The sequence below is a fragment of the Pleurodeles waltl genome, chromosome 1_2 (genome assembly GCF_031143425.1).
Source record: "Pleurodeles waltl isolate 20211129_DDA chromosome 1_2, aPleWal1.hap1.20221129, whole genome shotgun sequence".
NCBI classification, from domain to species: domain Eukaryota; kingdom Metazoa; phylum Chordata; class Amphibia; order Caudata; family Salamandridae; genus Pleurodeles; species Pleurodeles waltl.
The window spans coordinates 1,288,380,649-1,288,400,836 of record NC_090437.1 but is presented as its reverse complement, the minus strand read 5'-3'; the positions used below and the strand labels follow the sequence as shown (position 1 = coordinate 1,288,400,836).

General features: G+C 43.8%; 1 protein-coding gene across 1 annotated transcript in view; it reads left to right on the top strand.

The window, feature by feature from the left end:
* The window catches only part of GFRA4 (GDNF family receptor alpha 4), a 532,351-nt gene that overhangs the window by 349,205 nt on the left and 162,958 nt on the right, over positions 1–20,188 (top strand). Inside the window, exon 2 of the mRNA XM_069205076.1 lies at positions 19,236–19,508. Coding sequence (XP_069061177.1) covers positions 19,236–19,508 — 273 coding nt within the window. The remainder of the gene's footprint in view (positions 1–19,235; positions 19,509–20,188) is intronic.

Below are 20,188 nucleotides of genomic sequence, written 5' to 3'. Positions count from 1 at the left end.
AAGGCATGCATACGTCATGCCTTTTCCGGTGTTTAGCTCACCTACACAGCACCGGTAAACTACTGAAAACATACGAGGCTCGATGTTTTCAGGCTGGGGTCCGGACTACTTTATCTGTTTATTTTCCACGCAGCACGATCGCGCTGCATTTTACATAGTGCAATCGCGCTGCGTTTTTTTCTTTACAACGCTAATAGCTCTAACTCAAGCAAATGCGAAAGCCGCTGCATTGAAAATGCTTGTTAATTACTGCTGGTTCTGAGAGCCAGAGGGACCTGCCCCACTTAAAGCCATGGTGGTAGGGCTAGCTCCCGTGCTGCAGTAAGTATTCCCACAAGTTGTTGTCATTCGGAAGACAAAAGAGGGTGGCAAGGAGGGACCAGGAACTGGTTTTACCCTGCTTGTGGTGCTTAGCTGCTGGTTACATGCGTTCCCGCATTAATGTCACATATGACAGCTTTCTCTTACTGTCTCTTCCCCATTCTGTTTACCTGCTTTCTTTCTTCCTTCCTTTCTTCCTAACTTTCTTTCTTCCTTTCTTTCTTACTTCCCTCCTTTCTTTCATCTTCCTTTCTTTCTTATATCTTCCTTTATTTTAGTTTTCTTTCTTTTAGCTTTCTTTCTTTAATCTTTCTTTTTCTTTCATCTACCTTTATTTCTTACTTCTTTATCTTTCTTTCACCTATCTTTCTTCCTTCCTTCCTTTCTTTCTTTCTTTCTTCTTCCTTTCTTTCTCATATCTCCCTTTCTTTTAGCTTTCTTTCTTTTAGCTTTCTTTCTTTTAGCTTTCTTTCTTTTAGCTTTCTTTCTTTAATCTTTCTTTTTCTTTCATCTACCTTTCTTTCTTAATGCTAAAAACGAGCGGCACTTCACAATAATCCTATCACAAAACAAAAAGTTTTTTTCTCTTCAATAACAGATAGTGTCCATCACCAATCAGTTCATGTTGGTTTCACTTGAATTGATTGGTACTTAATAAATTATGAGGGTAGGATTCTTGGAATTGGTAACTTGGTGGTGACCAATATATTTTAAACCACGGTTTTCACAAATAGATGGATATTTATCACACTGATTGGTGATGGTTTATTTACGCATATATTATGGATTTGATATGTATTACTTATAAAGTATTATTTGTTGTAGAAAGTCCTGATGAAGTCAAGGGGTATTACCCAGACGAAATACGTGTTGACTGGGACAGTACGAAGGGACAATGTTGTGAACAATTTGGATACAAGAACTTCAAAGAAGAATATAGAACATGATTGTGGAACCTATGGAATAATATGTGATTTATGGACACTATCTGTTATTGAAGAGAAAAAACCTTTTTGTTTTGTGATAGGATTATTGTGAAGTGCCACTCGTTTTTAGCATTTGGAATAACAGTACAAGTTATCATTCTGGGTTATAGGGGGATTTCCCAGCGAGCAGGCACCACTTGTAAAGCAAATAGTGAGTTTGAATAGAGAGGAGCGCCAATTACCCAACATAAAATCAACCCTGAAAGGTTTTGGTTACCTTTCTTTCTTACTTCTTTATCTTTCTTTCACCTATCTTTCTTCCTTCCTTTCTTTCTTATATCTTCCTTTTTTAGTTTTCTTTCTTTTAGCTTTCTTTCTTTAATCTTTCTTTTTCTTTCATTTACCTTTCTTTCTTACTTTCTTTTATCTATCTTTCTTTCTTTCTTACTTTCTTTTTCTTTCTTACTTTCTTTAATTTATCTATCTTTCTTTTTTCTTTACTTTTTTAACTTTCTTTTTCTTTGATCTACCTTTCTTTTTTACTTTCTTTGATCTTTCTTTCATCTATCTTTATTTCTTACTTTCTTTTATCTTTCTTTCTTTCATCTTTCTTTCTTGCTTGCTTTCTTTCATCTGCCTTTCTCTCTCTTTCTTTCTTCCTCCATTATTCTGGCCACTGAATCTTCTATACTCATGGGCATTTTCTAACTCTTCTCACGTTATCCATTTATGTCTCTCCTCTTTGATCTTTCTAGTCATAGCTTCCCTTTTCTCTTCTCTTTCGTTTTTTGTCTCTTTCCCCAGTATGGAATTTATTTTCTTTCAATACTCCAGCATAGCTCTCCTGCACTTTTTATTCCCCAGTATCCATTCCCCTTCTAACTTTAATTCCCCCATCCGTTTCCTCATCTGTTTTAAAATTATGTATTACTTATCCATGCCAGAACCAATGTGTTCAAGATGGAGCCAGATTTGTCCTATGATGTTTTCACACGTCCTCATAACCAATATTTTCAAACATGGCCACCAGGAACACCTTGAAGTTTTGGCTGTTAAGTATCTTGTGCATACAGAGTCATAGAACTCCTCTTTCACAACACGGCTTTACCGGGTCTCTTCAAGATAACTCAGCAGATCTCCTAGATTTCATCGTCGGCCTCTTTTTCACTTCACACTTCCAATGTGGGGCTCCTTCCCTTCAGCAGCCACCTCCAGACATGAATGCTTCTTGGTGGTAGCCCAACCGTACATCCCAACATTTGGGAACAGCTAAGATGCAGATTTAGAGAAGAAATTAAGGGGATTTAATTTGCCTATTGACTTACATGGAAGTTGGTCTTTTTTATGCAAGAAAAGGCTACAATAAAGCCATGTATTGCTCAAATATCGATACTCTCCTACCCATCTTGGGAATGTTGCCATGTATAAGCCTAAAAGCAATGCATGTTAGGCTGCACCACCTGTGCTAAACTGATGCCTCAGGTTTTGCAGGTAGGTTGGGGGAAGTATTTGGTACCCTGCGGTTCCCTTGGAAGGCAAGGGGTTAAGGGATGTACAAGTAAAGGGGAGGATGAAGTGTTTCTGTAGTGGTCAGTCTGCTGGACACGGTGAATAGGTTGCAATAGGATGTGCCTGGCGCATGTAAACCAACCCTGAACTCCTTGACCTTGGTTTAATTGTCAGGCCTCTGGGGATGATACTGACTTGGGAATTTAAAGGTGAGGAGAGCAGGGGCGGAGGCTGAGACCTGCAGACTTTATGCAGACTGAAGATGTCTTGATACATGTCTGGGTATCTCACAGGTTAGAGGGTTCCCAGGGGCCTCTCTCTGGCTTTCCTAAAAGATGTCCTAGACTTGCCAGGGAGAGGAACCAGGTCCCTCAGACCACAAATTCTGTATCACTGTACAAAGGTCCCTTACTCATTTAACCACAGCTGGCTGACAGCCCATAGTGACCAGGTGAACTTCCAGGATCTCAGCATTTAACAGCATTCAGGTGACACAGCCATTTTCTCTCTTCTAGAAGACCGTCAGGAAGGGCTGAGACAGTAGGAAGGAAGGATGTGCAGAGTAGATGGTTCAAATCTGCCATTAAAATGTACAGATCCTAGCACATGAAGGATAAAGGTGGGATTCTGGACTGTCAGGACAGAAGATGCTCCCCTACACATGCAGCACATTCACACCAAAGTATTCACTAAGATCAACAGGGGAATTAAATAGTGAATCCTGAGGGACGTTCCTTCCCATACCTGTGTGGGGTACATATCAAGATGTATTATTTTGACCTAACTTAAGTCGTGTTACTTGCAGGATTTGTCAATTGTTTAAAAATACGGAACCGTGAGCCTGTGCAGGGCTTAAATTAGCATGATCTCACCCGAGCTGAAATTTGTAAGCATAGATGGGTCAAGCAGAGACTTTGACTCGTGTATTTCAGTTACTTGTTAAAATTAATAAACAAAAGAACGCGACCTCTGGTTTGCCCCTTGCGCCCCCTGGCCCTGCATTTGCAACCCCTGGCCTCAGAGGTGGCAAAATCAGTGCCAGGAACACAGGGCCAGATAGCCCTTATGGACATAAATTGGGCCCCCAATTCCCTTGTATTTTTCAATGTTTTCATTACATTCATACTGAATAATAATTCACTATTATTATAACAAAAAAGTCCATTGACCTGGAATTTGACTTTTCCTGGCAGTTGAGGTAAGTAAAAAATGCTTTTAAATGTATATCCCATGCACGTGAGACTGCATTTTATGGGTGAGAGAGTATGTGCATGAGTGATCGTGTATGTATGTGTAAGCATGCGTATGTGAGTGAACGTAAAGGTCACGTGTGATATCACTTCCTCTACCCCTGGCTACCCCTGGCCTTTTAGTGAATTGACGTACATGGGCTGAAATTCATGAGTGCCAGACAAAGTTTATTTATAGAATTCCAAGTGGCCAGGTCGCCGTAGCCACAGCTCAGGTGAGACTGAGTCGCCATCTTCTGTTCTTGCCATATAGCGCCTAAAAAGTAAAATGGAAAGGTTTCGAGTCTTGTCATTTCCTGTATTGGTAGTAATGTTAGTGTCAGTGATGGCAAGTGAAAAACAAACCCGAGGCGTCACTGAATTCTGTCTAGCGCCTATTGTTCGTATTCAGCATAGCGCTTTAGAAGAAAAACACGACAGACTACCCAATGTCGCTGTCTGGTTAACACCACCCGTGGTTCCTGGTCTTGTACTGTCTGCAGCCCCGGTGTCTTTGCACCGACTGTGACCATGGTTACAGGGAGTCGTTTTCCACACTTTGGAGGTCATCAGCAGAGTTTGCGATATTGCTCCGAAGACCATTCGGCCCATATTTATAATTTTTTAGCGCGGCAACTTACAAAATACAATTGTATTTTGCAAGTTTGAGCCGCTTTTGCGCCACAAAATGACGCAAATGCGGCGCTAAAAAAGTATAAATATGGGCCTTTGTTTCTTAGAGGTTTGGGGCTTTGACAACCCTTTATCTCAAAAATAGTCGAGATATTGGGCTGGATATTTTCTTTCAGCCCGGCACCCCCCACCCCCCCCACACACACAGCACTAAATATGTGCCTTCCACCTTTTCAGCTAAATAAATGTTTTTCAAATGCAGATTTTCCTTGCTAAACAGCTTTTAAAATCCATTATTAGTTTTCTTCTGAGCCTTAACTCTTTACAAAACCGTAGCACCAAATAGTTATAAGGACGTTTAATTTTAGGTTGTTGTGTGACATAAAAATGTACCTCGTACTTTAAGATTGTGTCTTCTCTACGTCACTCTTCCAGCGCCCTGAAACCCATTCTAGGCTTGCAGAACTGTTCACCTTTATTCTCACTCACACCACCTAGATTGACTCCAAAAGTGTTCTAGCTTGACTCCATACCATTGATACTCAAAGTACGGCTCGGGGGCCGCATGTGGCCCTCTCAACATTCAGAAACTTTTCACCTTAGTACATTAGATGATATCAGTGCATTGAAATGTATTATTTTAAAAGTGCTAGTTTTCATACATAAATTTAGAATCATATATCCCCCACCCCACCCACCCAGACAACAATGTTAATAGTGAACTAAAGAGGCAAGTCAGTTGTTATGTGCACACTTTGGGTGACCTCAAATCCTTTTATACATGAACAACATTATATTTATTAAATCAAACACAGGAGAAGGTTTTGTACAGTGCACATCTTTAAGTTATTTATTTCAAGTTCATCATATATGTGATAATAAAGAAAAAGGAGGGAAAGTGAAATAAAACAATTGCCCAGGATCATGTGATTTGGTAAAGTGGGGAAGCCGGGATTAATGCCAGGTTTTCTAGCTTTATATTGTTCAGATGAGTCATTAGATGTATATGCTTCGCTTTCCCTACATCCATCTCATCGCCAATCCCACCCACCTGACCAACACCCCGCTAACATCAATGCAGCCCTCGGTTACATCACAGACCATACTTTTTGGCCCCTGGGAAAATGTTTGCGAGTACCCATGCTCCACACCTTTCAACAACTAACCTAAAAATCCCTTTTCATCTCGCAAATTACCAACCTGTCCACCATTTATTTGTCTCCTTCCTGATGCTCCTTGCATGTTCATTTAGGGGTCGCAGCTGCGACCCCCAGCTTGCATTGTGACCCCTGGCACTGCCTTTATGACCCCTGACCTCAAAGGTGGGAAAATCAGTGCCAAGAACACAGGGGAAGCTCTCCTTTACAGACGATGCTTTGGGCTCCATTTATTTATTTTCAATCAGTCTTTTCATTACATTTATTTTTATTTTTATATAATTAAAAAATGGAGTACAGTTACTTGGAACATGACACCCCTTGGTAGGTAAGTGAAAAACAACTTTGAATGTATGTTGTGTGCATGCATGCGGGTGAGAGTGCGCTTATGTAAAAGAGTGTGTGTGTGTATGAGGGAATGTGTGTAAGAGTGTGTGTGTGATCGAAAGAAAAGATGAAACGGCGTGTGACGTCACTTCCGCTATCCCTGGCATTGTGGTGAACTGACGCCCAAGGCTCCTCGTCTGGCCACAAACCCCTACTTGTCTGCACTCGAGGCAGCCGGTATATAGTTGCTGTTGCCATGGGCGACAAGGTGGTTCTGCAGCACAAGTCGCAGGATAAGTTGTATGACGTCACTGCTGTTGACTCGGGAAGAGGACGTGCTGTGTGATGCAGACGTGACACTGACGCAGGTAACACAATGTACACGACTATTCAGAACGGGTCACATTTATTGGGCTTTGAAACCAATAAACAGTTAACGCTGAACGGAAAGTTATTGCTCCTGGGTGTCTGGACTCACAGCTGTGTAGGAGACACGGGCCATAGGACAGAATCTGAATCCATCTCTTCACGGGATGGAGGATCGAAATTAAAAACGTTTTAAAGTGCGCACACACACACACACACAACTCACTCTCTCTCTCTTTCTCTCTCTCTCTCGACCATACGTCTCAGTAACACTTGAAACTTGATGAAACTTGGCCCAGGGGCCAGGCCAGAAGCTGCTCTCTTCGACAAGTTCTCTCCTTGTGTTTTTTAACTTTTCCTGACAACAGTTCCTTGTTTTCACCTCAAAGTAAGTTCACGTGTAACTCTTTTATTGACTCCGTCGTTTTCCTTTCTTCTTTTTGCAGGTCATTTCACGATCCTTCTCTGCGCGCTCAATTTCTTGTTACCGTAATGAATTCGCCGACAGGTCGCCGAGCAGCCCCGCCTCTGACGGTTTTCGCGGGCGATAACTCTGAATTAATTGCAGTTTGTTTCTCGCTCTCTGTGTTTGGTCATTCCGCGGCCGGATCCGGGCAGCCAGGAGCACGGTGGCCTTTTATAGGAGTTGGGTTTTTATTCACTCGTCACTGGTGTTGGTGGGGTTATGTTTTACTTCTGTGACCTGATTATGCGTGGTGTTCTGGCTCCAAAGAGTTCATGGAGCTCCTGCTCTGTTATTGCAAACGTGGCTGCGCGTCCAGGATGGATGTGTGCCATGTGTGCGCATCCAGGATGGATGTGCACGCTTGCAGGATGGATGTGCACGCTTGCAGGATGGATGTGTATGCTTGCAGAATGGATGTGTACGCCTGCAGGGTGCATGTGTACTATTCCAGAGTGGTTGTGTACATTCTAGGGTTGATGTGTATGCCTCCAGAGTGATTGTGTATACTTCCAGGGTGGATGTGTATGCTTACAGTGAGGATGTGTACTCTTCCAGGGTGGATGTGTATGCTTGCAGGGAGGATGTGTACGCGTGCAAGCTGTGTATGCTTGCACGGTGGATGTGTACGCATGCAGGGTGCATGTGTACTATTCCAGAGTGGTTGTGTACATTCCAGGGTTGATATGTATTCCTCCAGAGTGATTGTGTATACTTCCAGGGTGGATGAGCACGCTTGCAGAGTGGATGTGTATGCTTGCAGAATGGATGTGTACGCCTGCAGGGTGCATGTGTACTATTCCAGAGTGGTTGTGTACATTCTAGGGTTGATGTGTATGCCTCCAGAGTGATTGTGTATACTTCCAGGGTGGATGTGTATGCTTACAGTGAGGATGTGTACTCTTCCAGGGTGGATGTGTATGCTTGCAGGGAGGATGTGTACGCGTGCAAGCTGTGTATGCTTGCACGGTGGATGTGTACGCATGCAGGGTGCATGTGTACTATTCCAGAGTGGTTGTGTACATTCCAGGGTTGATATGTATTCCTCCAGAGTGATTGTGTATACTTCCAGGGTGGATGTGCACGCTTGCAGAGTGGATGTGTAGACTTCCAGGGTGGGTGTGTACGCTTTCAGGGTGTTTGTGTATGCTTCCAGGATGGATGTGTGCGATGTGTGCGCATCCAAGATGGATGTGTGCGCATCCAAGATGGATGTGTGCGCATCCAGGATGGATGTGTATTCTTCCAGGATGGACGTGCACGCTTGCAGGGTGGATGTGTACTCTTTCAGGATGGATGTGCACGCTTGCAGGGAGGATGAGTACGCGTGCAAGCTATGTATGCTTGCACGGTGGAGGTGTACGCATGCAAGGTGCATGTGTACTATTCCAGAGTGGTTGTGTACATTCCAGGGTTGATGTGTATGCCTCCAGAGTGATTGTGTATACTTCCAGGGTGGGTGTGTACGCTTGCAGAGTGCATGTGTAGACTTCCAGGGTGGGTGTGTACGCTTTCAGGGTGGATGTGTAATCTTCCAGGGAGTATGTGCACGCTTTAAGGGTGTTTGTGTATGCTTCCAGGATGGATGTGTACTCCTCCAGGGTGACTGTGTACACCTCCAGGGTGGCTTTGTACGCTTCCAGGGTGGATGTGAACACCTCCAGGGTGATCATGTACACTTCCAGGGTGGATGTGTACAACTTTAGGGTGGATGTGTACGCATGCAGAGTGGATGGGTACGCTTGCAGGGTGGATGTGTACGCTTCCAGGGTTCAGATCTGAGATGTGCATGGTGGGGGAAGTGTTCCATTCATCTGTTGATATTTGCTGTCCTTGGTCGTGTCTACCCATGTTGTAATAAACCTGAGGGTCTTCATTGGTTTGTCTGGATATCCCAATTATTGCTCTAACTTTTTTGTGCTTCTAACTTGATTTAAATTGTCTTTAATGTGTGAATGAGTGATTTCCATGCTGCTCTTATGTGTTTGCTCTTCCTCGCTATGATCAGCTCTCGTAAAACATGCGCGTGTGAGTGAGTGTGTACCTGGAGTGTACCAGGATCAGTGTAGGAAGTCCCTCTGATAAGAATTAATCCAGGTGGAAGAGTTGAGAACATTGCTACATCTCTCTAGGTCAGACTCAATTTCCTAAAAGTCCAGGTATTTGGTAGTGGTGCCCTCATGTATGGCACACTCCTCACTCTAGTGCCCGCTCTGCACGGTGAGATACACAGTTGTCGCTCACGTGTACGTTCTGCACCAGGAGCGTTCTCATGTATGACAGTCCTGTGTGCGGGTGGGTGTAGGGAGAAGGCGAGCACGTGTCAAGATTAGTGCTTGGTCAGTATCATATCTTACTCCATTGGTGCTCTGCCAGTACCGCCAATAAAGTGGACCATGAAACAGTGGGGTGCCAGCACTCACTGGCTACATTGGGATATTATTTCTCATTCTGTTCAGAGTAAATGTAACCACAGTCACCCAGTCATCGGGGACTGAGAAGCACATATCACCCACACAGTGGTCTAGCATTATCTTCACACTGACTCGTGTGTCATGGGGCCTAGGATGCTTCACAGCTACAGGGACTCAGCTGTCCTCCTAGAATATCCAAGGGGGTTCATGCACACTCACCTAGACAGAGAAGAACAGAGAAAAGGGCAGAGTCTCATGCGCTGTTGTGAGAATTAAGGGCCCAACTGGGAATTTGGCAGGTACAGCCCATCACTTAGGTCATTATGTCCGCCACCCTGATGGGCTACCGCCTGCCAAATTTAGAGATCACAGCCGGGCCAGCTAAGATCTCTGTACTTTCAGAGCAACCACCATCACAGCTGTTCCTCTGAAGGTACACAAAGTTTGGTGGACTGCCATCTTCAGTTTTGATGGCCATCCAGCAAACTTTTTTGTTTTTCAGAAACAAACTCCCAAAGTTTGTTTATGAAATAAACTAATGACTCCTTGTGTTCGTGTGCGTGTGTGTGGGGTGGTGGGAGGGTCATTATTTCAGATTTCCAGTTCATCAGTGCCAGATTTTCCCTGGTGGTGGTGCACAGAAAAAAACACATCAGACCGTCAGTCCTAAGTAGGGCAAGTGCTCGGATGCCTTTATTCTGCTAGGCAGCACTTGCTCAGGCCATCAGAGCCAGGTTTCTATCAGAGGATGAGGGAGCGAATGGTGGTACCTGCTGGTGGAAAGCCCATGGTTCACCTGACTCTAAGTAGGATGGGAGGACAAAAAGTGTGTCAGGCAGGGTACTACATACTGCTTGGAGCTCTGTCCACCAAACTTTAAATTGGGACTTGGTTAGCTTGGATCCACCAAGGTGTACGCAAGTCTTTGTGCTCTGTGTAAGAGTTGAGACCTATTCCTAGCTGTGTGCGAGGTGTGTCGTGGACCTCACCCCAAAGATAATGCAACATAGACCCTCCTATGCCCATTTTACCTACCCAGCTTAGTATATGTTAACGCCTGAGACACTTCAGCCCTATTCAGTCCTATTGAGACATCCATTTCTACTAATGAAAAGATGCTGGTTGCAGCTACACTTTACTGCCTTCAGTAGCTAGAATGTCTCTCTCTTATGCTTCCCAATCCTTTTAATCCTCGGTGTATACATGTTAAATAAAAGTTAACAAAAAATCTGGAATATTTAACTGCATCTTGACTCAGTACATGGATTATTTTTTGCTCTTCAGCTCATTGAGAAACAACATTGTGCTTTGCTGATGAAAGTCAGTGGGCCGTGATCTTATGCACAGCAGTGGCAAAAGCCCACCGTGGTTGTAACCTACAATTAGCGGCTCCCTAGGAGTCAAAATATTTTAAATTCCAATGGTTCCTCTCAATCCACAGTTTTCGGCTTGGCTGTAGAAATGGTCTGAGACCCAGAAGGCCCAAGGCAATCTTCCTGACAGAGGCTCTCTCCAGCCTCTGGCTCCGGGGGCGCCCTCAGCCCCCGCTTTAGCAGCTGCAGCGGGGGTGGGGTTCACGATGGAACTGAATGTTGGATGAAAGATTGAATGGATGACAGAAAGTAAAGGTGAAATGGTGGATTTCAGAGGGTGGATGGCCATAGACACAGACACTAGGCACTACTCCTAATGCATTTCTTATATAAACCAGTCTCAACAGCAGACCCCCTTAATCCATAAACACACATATGTATGATTATAAACATTCTAGCATAAATGCCATATGTACGACACAGCATCACACTACACTTTTTGTGCTGCGGCCTTTTCTCATTACTACTGTCATAATGCTTGCCTTCAGAGACCACCTGGAAGCTCATGGTTACATCTATTTGGGCTAAAATGAAATCTTATGGGATCTACAACTCAGCCATCTACCAGTGATTGACTTGGGCCACATGGCAACTCAAAGGCCTTTCTTCCACACCCTGTAAAGCAGCTGCACTAAACTTCAGAGGGCCTCTATCTAGCTCTCACAGTGACCCAATTTTTGTTCAGTACCCCATTAGGTCCTTCTTCAGGTAATCTTTACAAGTCCCTAACATGCTTGTGCCATGCAAATACTCATGGTCACCCTGTGCTTCCATCTTGCTGTAAGGTAGTAGGTCCTGCTCAGATGCCCCTGGATCTCCTGATGATGCTGCACTAAGCAAGGTAGTCAGTTCTGTACATTTCTGTTCATTACATTGGCTTTGGCAAGGGCTGCGCTTCCAGTTCTCGCTGATGGGTCCTTTACAGCGGTAGGCGTGTCTCTAAGCATCAGGACCTGAGTAGGAGCACATTTAAGAGCTCATGTGACTGTTTTCTGGTCCACTGCCTCTGCAATACTTCTGTTTGCAGGGGAGTGACAAGACTATCAGAGACCCTACAAATTAAGATGCCCACAGACACTAACCCAGTGTAGTAAAGTAGAAAGTACAGTCTTTTACTCCTTGTAGCATTCCTACACCGCTGCAGACCCTTCTGTGGGGAGGCTCTTCCGAACCCTGCAGGGGAGAAAACAGGAGGAGGCAGACGGTCATACCATGTCCTGTACATTGAGTGGGTTTTTTATTCTAGTCTAGTGTGTTTGTGGGGCAGGGGCGAGTGCTTCGGAGGCCGCAGATCTTTGCCCTTGTGTTGGCAGCGGACTGCACATGAGGCGATGCATGCGGTCAGAACAGACTGCAAGCTCATGTCTCTTACCTTGGATTCCCCTGACCTCAACACCTCCACAATTCCAGACGTGTTGGCTATAATCTTTCTTTCCATAGCTTGAGGTAGAGCTGAGGTGGGGAAGTGCCACCAATTGCCGTGCTTTAGTGCTTGAGCTTGGCAATTCACTTAAGTACGTATAGGTTCACGGTTCAGAACCTGTTTTTAATGTTCTCATCATCATGTGTATAGGTTGATTCAGTATTGATCTTGTCCATTATCTACTTGCTCAGGGATGTTTTTGTTTGTTTTTGGTGGCATCTTTAGTATAAGGTGGGACGTTAGACAGTCATGGTATCTTAGCATCTCCTTGGCCAGGACCTCCAGCTCAGAATCTATAAACTTGTACTTTCTTTCCCTGTCTCAGTCCATGGAAAAGACTGACAGGTTTCTGCTTGTGATGATTGAGTGATATCAGAGGATGGCAGTGGATTCTGTTTGTCTTGTTTCAAGGTGCTTTACCCTCACAAAATGAATGCCTGCACACTCCCAGACAGTCAATTTCTTCACTCAAGGACCTTCCAATGCTTGAAAATAATTATTTACCCTATGTGCAAGTTTGGTGGTTTTAACACCAAACTCCCAATTGAGACTCGAGGGTTTAGAACACACAAGAAAGATGGACAATGTGATTGGCCAAGTACATGCTAGGTAGCGCAGGCAGTAAACCGTTTGTGGATTTTTGAAATGGGTTGCGTTTAATGGCGGGAAGACTCTGCTCCGCTAACACACTGCGCGAGGCGGCTTCTTGAGTGGTTGTAAAAGCTTTCTACTGCATTGCAATAAACAAAACTGCAGTTTTGACATGCAGTAACCCCCCCATCGGTCCAGAGTCCTGTTTTATGCTGATACCTAATTAGGAGTGGTGTTTATGCGCAGTAATGACAGTCCGCTCAGCCATTTTCTGCCCATTAGTGTCCAGCTGGGTTAAGAGCCCTCAGCGAACAAGCCGCCTCGCTGGCCGTAATGGCCTGAAAATGACCTCCCCCATAGGTTATTATTTCTAAAATACTAATATGTAAAATGTATAACACTTAAATGAAGCCTTAATTGTAATAACCTCCAGACTTTCTCTTCTGTGCGAACCCACAGTACATAAAAATCACATTAGGGCAACAATCAAATGCAGACCCTTGTACGCGACCAGACTGTTAAAGACGCCACTTGTGTCCTGCTCTGTGCATTCCCAGTGCCTTCTGTGGGCCTGGTTCATCTGCTTGACATCTGCGAGCTCAGGCAGAAGCAGCATGGCCACTAAGTGGTCCTGTGGTGACTTTTTGTACTTGACCGTTCTCGGTCAGGTGTAGCACGAATAAGAGGTAATGATGGCATGGGGGGAGGTGGAGCGGGTTACATAGGGCAAAGATATTGCTCTATCTTTTATCATTTTGCTGTTGTCTGTAGGGCCTACAGGCCATGTTTAGGGTAGCTTTGGTGATCCACCTTGCCGGGGGACAAAAGATGAAACACAGTAACCCTGGGCAAACCACTGTATGAGGGTAAAGATTCAGGAGTTTCTGCATTTGCATCCCTGTACACAGGAGCAGAGACCCAGGAGATGCACCATTTGCAGGTCTAGACTTGCAGAGACTAAATCCAATCAGTACAACGGATAGACATCTTAACTGTCCTTCAACAAATGCTAGGCAATTTATACCTCATCTACTTTGTTTCAAGCTTCCTGTACTTTTTTTATTGATGTCATAACTACACTTTCACAATTGCTTTATTAACCTTCTTGCTTTCTCACCATTTGCCTTCTCTTTTTTCACATTTTGTTTTGGGGAGAACCGCCCCCCTCCCTTATTACGCTCGGGCTCGCTCGCTACTCATGCTCCCCACCGGATACTCGTCCAGAATGTTTACGCCCTGCCAATTTCAAATCTCACCAGCCGCCAATGGCCATGTGAAATATTTCAAGCTCAAAATAAAGAAAATATGTTTTTAAAACAAATGAACGAACCATATGGAATCTATGACAATCAACCACATATTATCGACAAAAGCAGGCATAAACAATCAGGGCGACAAGAGAACAATGGCTTCTTAGAGTGCTCATTTCTCACTATTTGGTAGCGAGCCAAACATCTATCATGCTATGCGATTTCACGGTATCTGCCAATTACTCGGTTGAACAATCTCTATCCTGGACTACACTGTCTTTGAATGACTAATCATGTAAGGTCAGTGCTTAATTTGAGGCGGTAGTTGCCGGTGGGGGGCACTGGCACTTATTTTTGAAGGCAGGCACTTATTTCTCCACATCAGACATTTCCCGAGACCAACAGAAGGAAAAACGAACAAAACAGAAAGGCGGAGGAAGAGAAATACAGAGAATCTGTCACCAAGGAAGAAAGTGGACACCTGTAAGCACAAGATAGCCAGGCAGTGCCTGGCAGCGAATTAAAGAGTCCTGAGGTGGATTTGGGAATGCGCATACTTGCTATTCACGGTCTTACATTTTATAGAACCAGCTGCGGGTGTTTGAGTAGTGATATAGGCACCGGCACTTATTTTACAAATAAACCACTGAGTAAGGAGTTATTTAGACAATGACATGTCACGTCAACCACCCTAGAATTAGGAAGCAGAGACGGCTTCCATCCGATATAATGCTATTTTCCATATCAGCAGGCTTTTTTTTTCCAAAGCAGCTCCTGTCTCCAAACAGGATACACAATACGGGGAAAACTTGACGGCCACACCATGACTTCACAGCAGACCTGTCAGAAATTTGTATATTCAGAGACAGATCCCACAAAGCGAGGTCTCTTTTTGGGCATAAAACAAAAGCAGTGTCTAAGATGTGCTGTGAACTCCTACCATCAAATGGGGGAATTTGCTCACTTTCCTTTCAGGAACTACCTTGGTTCACATGGCAAACGTATATATAGAAAAAAGGCCAATGGATATCTCGCCAGAGGAACTGCCCTAAATAGAGAAGCCTCTTTGGCTGTATTTCCACCACTGTGAACTCTGCTGGAAGGGTTTTTGCTGAATTGAAGCCACTAATGGCTCATGTCATTTATGTTTGGGACCAGTTAGTGAGTGGGGGTGACTCCCGAGAAATCCCCAACCAATGGGCTGAAGGTCCCAGGAGCAACCTGCAAACAGGCCCAACAGGCCATGTGCCGGGGCACTTTCAAGATGGCAAAGGTCTTCGCCACAATAAAACAGGGCTCTGAGAGCTGGGGGTGCATGCAGGAGCGTCATACAGAAATCATCTGTGTTCCACATCTAACACTAAAATCCAGTTTGACGCAGACACTGTACCCGCAACAAACCCAGGCAGAGATCTAGTAGGATCCTTCAACAACCAGGCAGGGGATCTCAAGATTTATCTTAGGATCCTGTTTGCTCCCTTTCAACTGTGCCTCAAGTGTTACATGTAGCTCAACAGAACATTTAAGCAGAATTTGACAGTGTGGCGTCATCAGGATGCCCAGAGCCCGATTCTGAACATTCTGCGGTTTTCAGTGGTGTCATTTCTGCCTATTCTGGACAGCCTGTTGTTTGCTCCTGGGAGGCCTTTCACACTTCTTTTATACATATTCCCAGGTGTGAGCGCAGACCTAGAGCTGGCAGAGGTTTATCCTAATTGGCATTCTAACAGTTCAGGCAGGTAAAGGGTAACTTTCTAAAAGTTTATTTTCCTTGCCATTTGTTAGAAGTCTGTTTTTACCATTCAGTTGGATTTCTAATAGCTATTACCAATAGTTCTAGCTTGTCCCATTCCTGAGATGGCAGTATTAGTATTTGAATCTGCACTCTGTTTTTTTACATAGGACAGCTAGGTCTACCACGGTGAAAATAGCATTTAGGGCCATTGTCACTGTACTGGTTTGCTAACAGTAATTATCTACATTTCCCACGTTTAAATACCATACACTTTACCTTGTGATTACAAGGCTAACATAGGGGTGAGATACTGTAAAAACCTTAACCCGTGTATAGCGCACTACTCACCTGTTAGGGTCTCAAGGCGCTGTATGCATACCACTGTGGAACCCCTCCTGGTTTTTTCCCTGTGAGGTGCACACTCCTGGACAGCCCCAGGGTGAAGCCAGGCATTCAAGCGCTGTTGTGGAGATTAAGCAAGCTATTGCCCAGAGTTACAGAGTGGGACCCATTAATTAGATGAGGCACAGAGCCGAGAATTACCCAGTCCAAGGGAATTGAGCCAAAGACCCACCAAGGCAGGAATTGAACCCTGGTCTTGGGCCAAATCTCTGCATCAGGGTCTGCTGCTCTAACCATTGTGCCACACTTCTCTGCGATACTGAGATTTGAAAGGGAGTTTTACCTGGTGAAAAGGGTTTACTCTGCACAGGCAGGCTACAATGGTATGACCTAAGCCATGTTATCATTTGTCGCACTAATGGAAGGCACAATCAGTGCTGCAGTCCAGAGGTGACATTTAAATTATTATGCCTCAGGCGTATTTCTGCACCATCTACTATATCCTCATAGAAAAGTAAAATTATCCAGTCACAGATTAGCCAATATCAACATGTTTTAGGGGTCAGAACACATACACTGGGCACTAGACAGCAGTGCCCCAGTCTGCATAGTCTAAAAACCAGCAGTAAAAGTCATGAGGGGTGGCCATGAACAAAGGGACATTTTCTCACAGACCCATTTCCTAAGAAGATGCTGCCTACTAGAGCAACTTGTCCCAAGAAGCCTGGCTATTGAGGAGCCAAAAAAAGCTTGCCTGATGTGGGTGGTTTGTCTATTGAGAAATCTGCCACGTGAAGCCTGTGTGGCTGAAAAAAGAGTTGACCAGAGGAGCGACTGCTCAGTGATCCAGTGGAAAGAGGACTGAGATCAGCCAAACTGGTACTGACAAATCTCCAACATGAAATGGGTATTTCTGAACATCTCCAACATGCATTGGAGAGGCACCTACACCCATTTGGAGACTTTTGCACAACATCGCCCATAGCTCCAAAATTTCAGCCTCCTGCAACAAGTTTCGCCTTGTCGTGACCTGATGTACTCTATGGTTTGGCCTGTACTTGGGCATCTGCTTGCAGAACTTTCATTAACACTGAGTTGCTTCATGCCAGAGACTCAAGATTATCAAACTCTATTTGTTGTTCATTTCCAGCCAAGGGATTCAGCTGTTTGGGTCTCTGAGCCAGAGTACCAATGCAGCAGCCATCAGATCTGAGACACTGAGCTGGCTGTGGCTCAACGCTACCCTTTCGGATGGGGCAGTGTGCTTCATCTTAATGATTTCATTCTAAGTGTATTTCAAGACCATTGTATGACCTTGGACTATTTTTGACTCATTTTAGTTAGGTTTAGGTGATTATTTCATGCTTTTTTTTCACCATACTATTTTCAATGTATTACCAAATTCCTTACTAGTACGCGAGTTGTCTGATTTTTAATAAACCATTATTTTAAACATTTAAATATTTAGATATTATTTTGTATTGTTTTTTAGCTAGCAGATTAACCAACATCACACCTATTTCTCTTGGCATGACTTGTTGCTTGATCCAAGCTACCAATGGTGAGCCAATATTTTCCTAACAGATACAAAGTCACCTACCTGTGTGAGATTGATTTTAACAGGTGGGAACTCAGTCACAGCTCTTATGAAGAATCTAACCTATCCTCCTGGATTAGAATTCCAAGTCCCTCCAGGGTTATTTCCCAATGTATTTCTCAAGGAAGACACAGCTTCCTGTGCACTGCTTACTGTGAAAGTGAGAGGAGAGGAGCTGTGTGTCTAGTTTAAGCATAGGGACTCTTCTGCTTGTTAATTGTATCATATAAGTGTCTCAAAGTATATATTTCCTCCTCTGTCGAAGGGACTCAATCAGAATAAGGGAGCCAAAAATATTGTGTCAAGAACATCGAGGACAAAAATATTGTGAAAGTACATTTTTGTAGGTAAGTAAAGTTTTACATTATATAGCTCCACATATATTTACCTTGAAGATAGATATATATATATATATATATATATATATATATATATATATATATATATATATATATATATATACATATATCTATCTTCAAGGTACACAGATGTGGAGTCAAGAATAGTAAATCTATAGTTATATATTTGCACTTATCTCCTTGATATTTTGGTCCTCGATATTTTTGACACGATATTCTGTCCACACAATATTGTTGATTCCAATATTCTGCCAGTGATCCCCAGATTTAGCCGGTAACGTAGCCGTCTTGGGTAATACACCCATTGCAGGCTCTGCGGCCTATATTATGTAACGTGTGGTGCTGTACTGCTAGTGGTACTTTACCATTGATACAATATCTTTTATTACAGAAAGGCCAGGTGAAAGCTGATGCACCAGGTTTTAGTGTAGGTGCCCAATCGTGGAGCACTCTGCTATAAGGCGTTCCCTTTCAAACACATTTGCATGTTGGTGCCACTGTTACCTTTGCTACTGTACTTCATGCAAGAAATTGGCTACATTTACTTTGCCTGGTTCTGTTAGGGTGCATTTATTGGTCTTCTGAACATCTACAATGGTGGTGGAACATGCTGCCACCAACACAACTGCAGTTGACTAGTGTCCAAGCAGCTTTCCACCAGATGTTGCCCCTAGCTCCAGATCACCACAGTAGCACTGTTGGCAGTCCACTACCAAGGCAGTGGTCCATCTCCACCAGGCATACCACACTGGCAGAAGAAGCGACATAGTCCCACTCAGTCACTGATATATCTATATTCCTTTATCTAAAGGTCTTTGGTCGAATGATCATAGGTGAGTGAGATAATATAAACAGATGCTATTAGTGGTAGATACAAATAATTTAATACACTGCACTTCATTAACATACGTTTATTGTTATTTGCATACATAGTTGCACCTTGTTCACAGGGCTTCGTTGTCAAATGAAACAAGGTTGGTGTTATAACCCAGCATCACTATGCAATATATTTTCTTCTAAACTCTTCACAGACAGATGTTCATTTACCTGGGTGACAGGTCCTGGCTATGTGGTATTAAATGTTTTTTTCTAAGAGTAAAGGTTGCACCCAAACAACAGGTGAATGGTGGGCCAGGCAGGCCATGATGCTCTACATCTACATGTATTTCCAGATTCCTCTTGATAACCTCACCTCCATCCTCTTTTTCTTTCTTCTCCAGATGGTTTGGTGGATGCAGTTGGCAGAGACTGCCTCCAGGCGGGCGAGGCCTGCACTCATGACTCCAGCTGCAGCTCTAAGTTCCGAACTCTCCGGCAGTGCATTGCAGGCAACGGCGCCAACAAACTAGGGCCGGATGCGAAAAGTCAATGCAGGAGCACAGTGACAGCATTGCTCTCCAGCCAGCTGCATGGATGCAAGTGCAAGCGAGGAATGAAGAAGGAGAAGCACTGTCTCAGCATCTACTGGAGTGTGCACCACACACTGATGGAAGGTCAGTGTCTCATTCTCTTGAAAAACCTATGTGTGTGCCTGTTACTGCACTTGCTAGTCAGATGGCTATCCCAAGCGTCTACCGGACACATCCAAAGGCTTCTAGAATTTACATTGTTTTATTTACCATAAACACAGTAATCATTCTTTGCATAGATTCTCAGAGAATGAGTGCAATTCTTTTGTTGTGGGATGGAGGGTGGAAGTGGTGCTTAAAAATAGCGCCAATGTCAGATTAACCACTTAAGTGCAGTGCTCCTGTTATCAATAAATACCAAGAAAGCTTGCTTTCAGAGTTCTGGAGCCTATAATCTATTTAATGTTATGGTAAGCAATAGTCCTTCCCAAACCCAAGGCACAGCACTCTGGTACTGTTGCTTTTAGGTATGTGTGTTTAGTACCCATTGGCATTCTAGTTCTGTCTGGCACATCTACTTAGAGATCTCAAGTGTCCCACAGCTGCTGGTGCATCTTCTGGGGATTAATCTGATTTACTGTGCATGTAATTGGTACAAGTACAACCTCTAAATATGAAATTAATTGTTGCCACTTGTGTCTGAAAAGCAAATAATAGGTTGTAAATTAGTTCCTCCTACGATAGGAAGTTTGATAGAAAACACAATTTCCTACAGTATAGCCTTTCTAGCAACTATATATATACGGCGCTCCATGTTGGTGGTT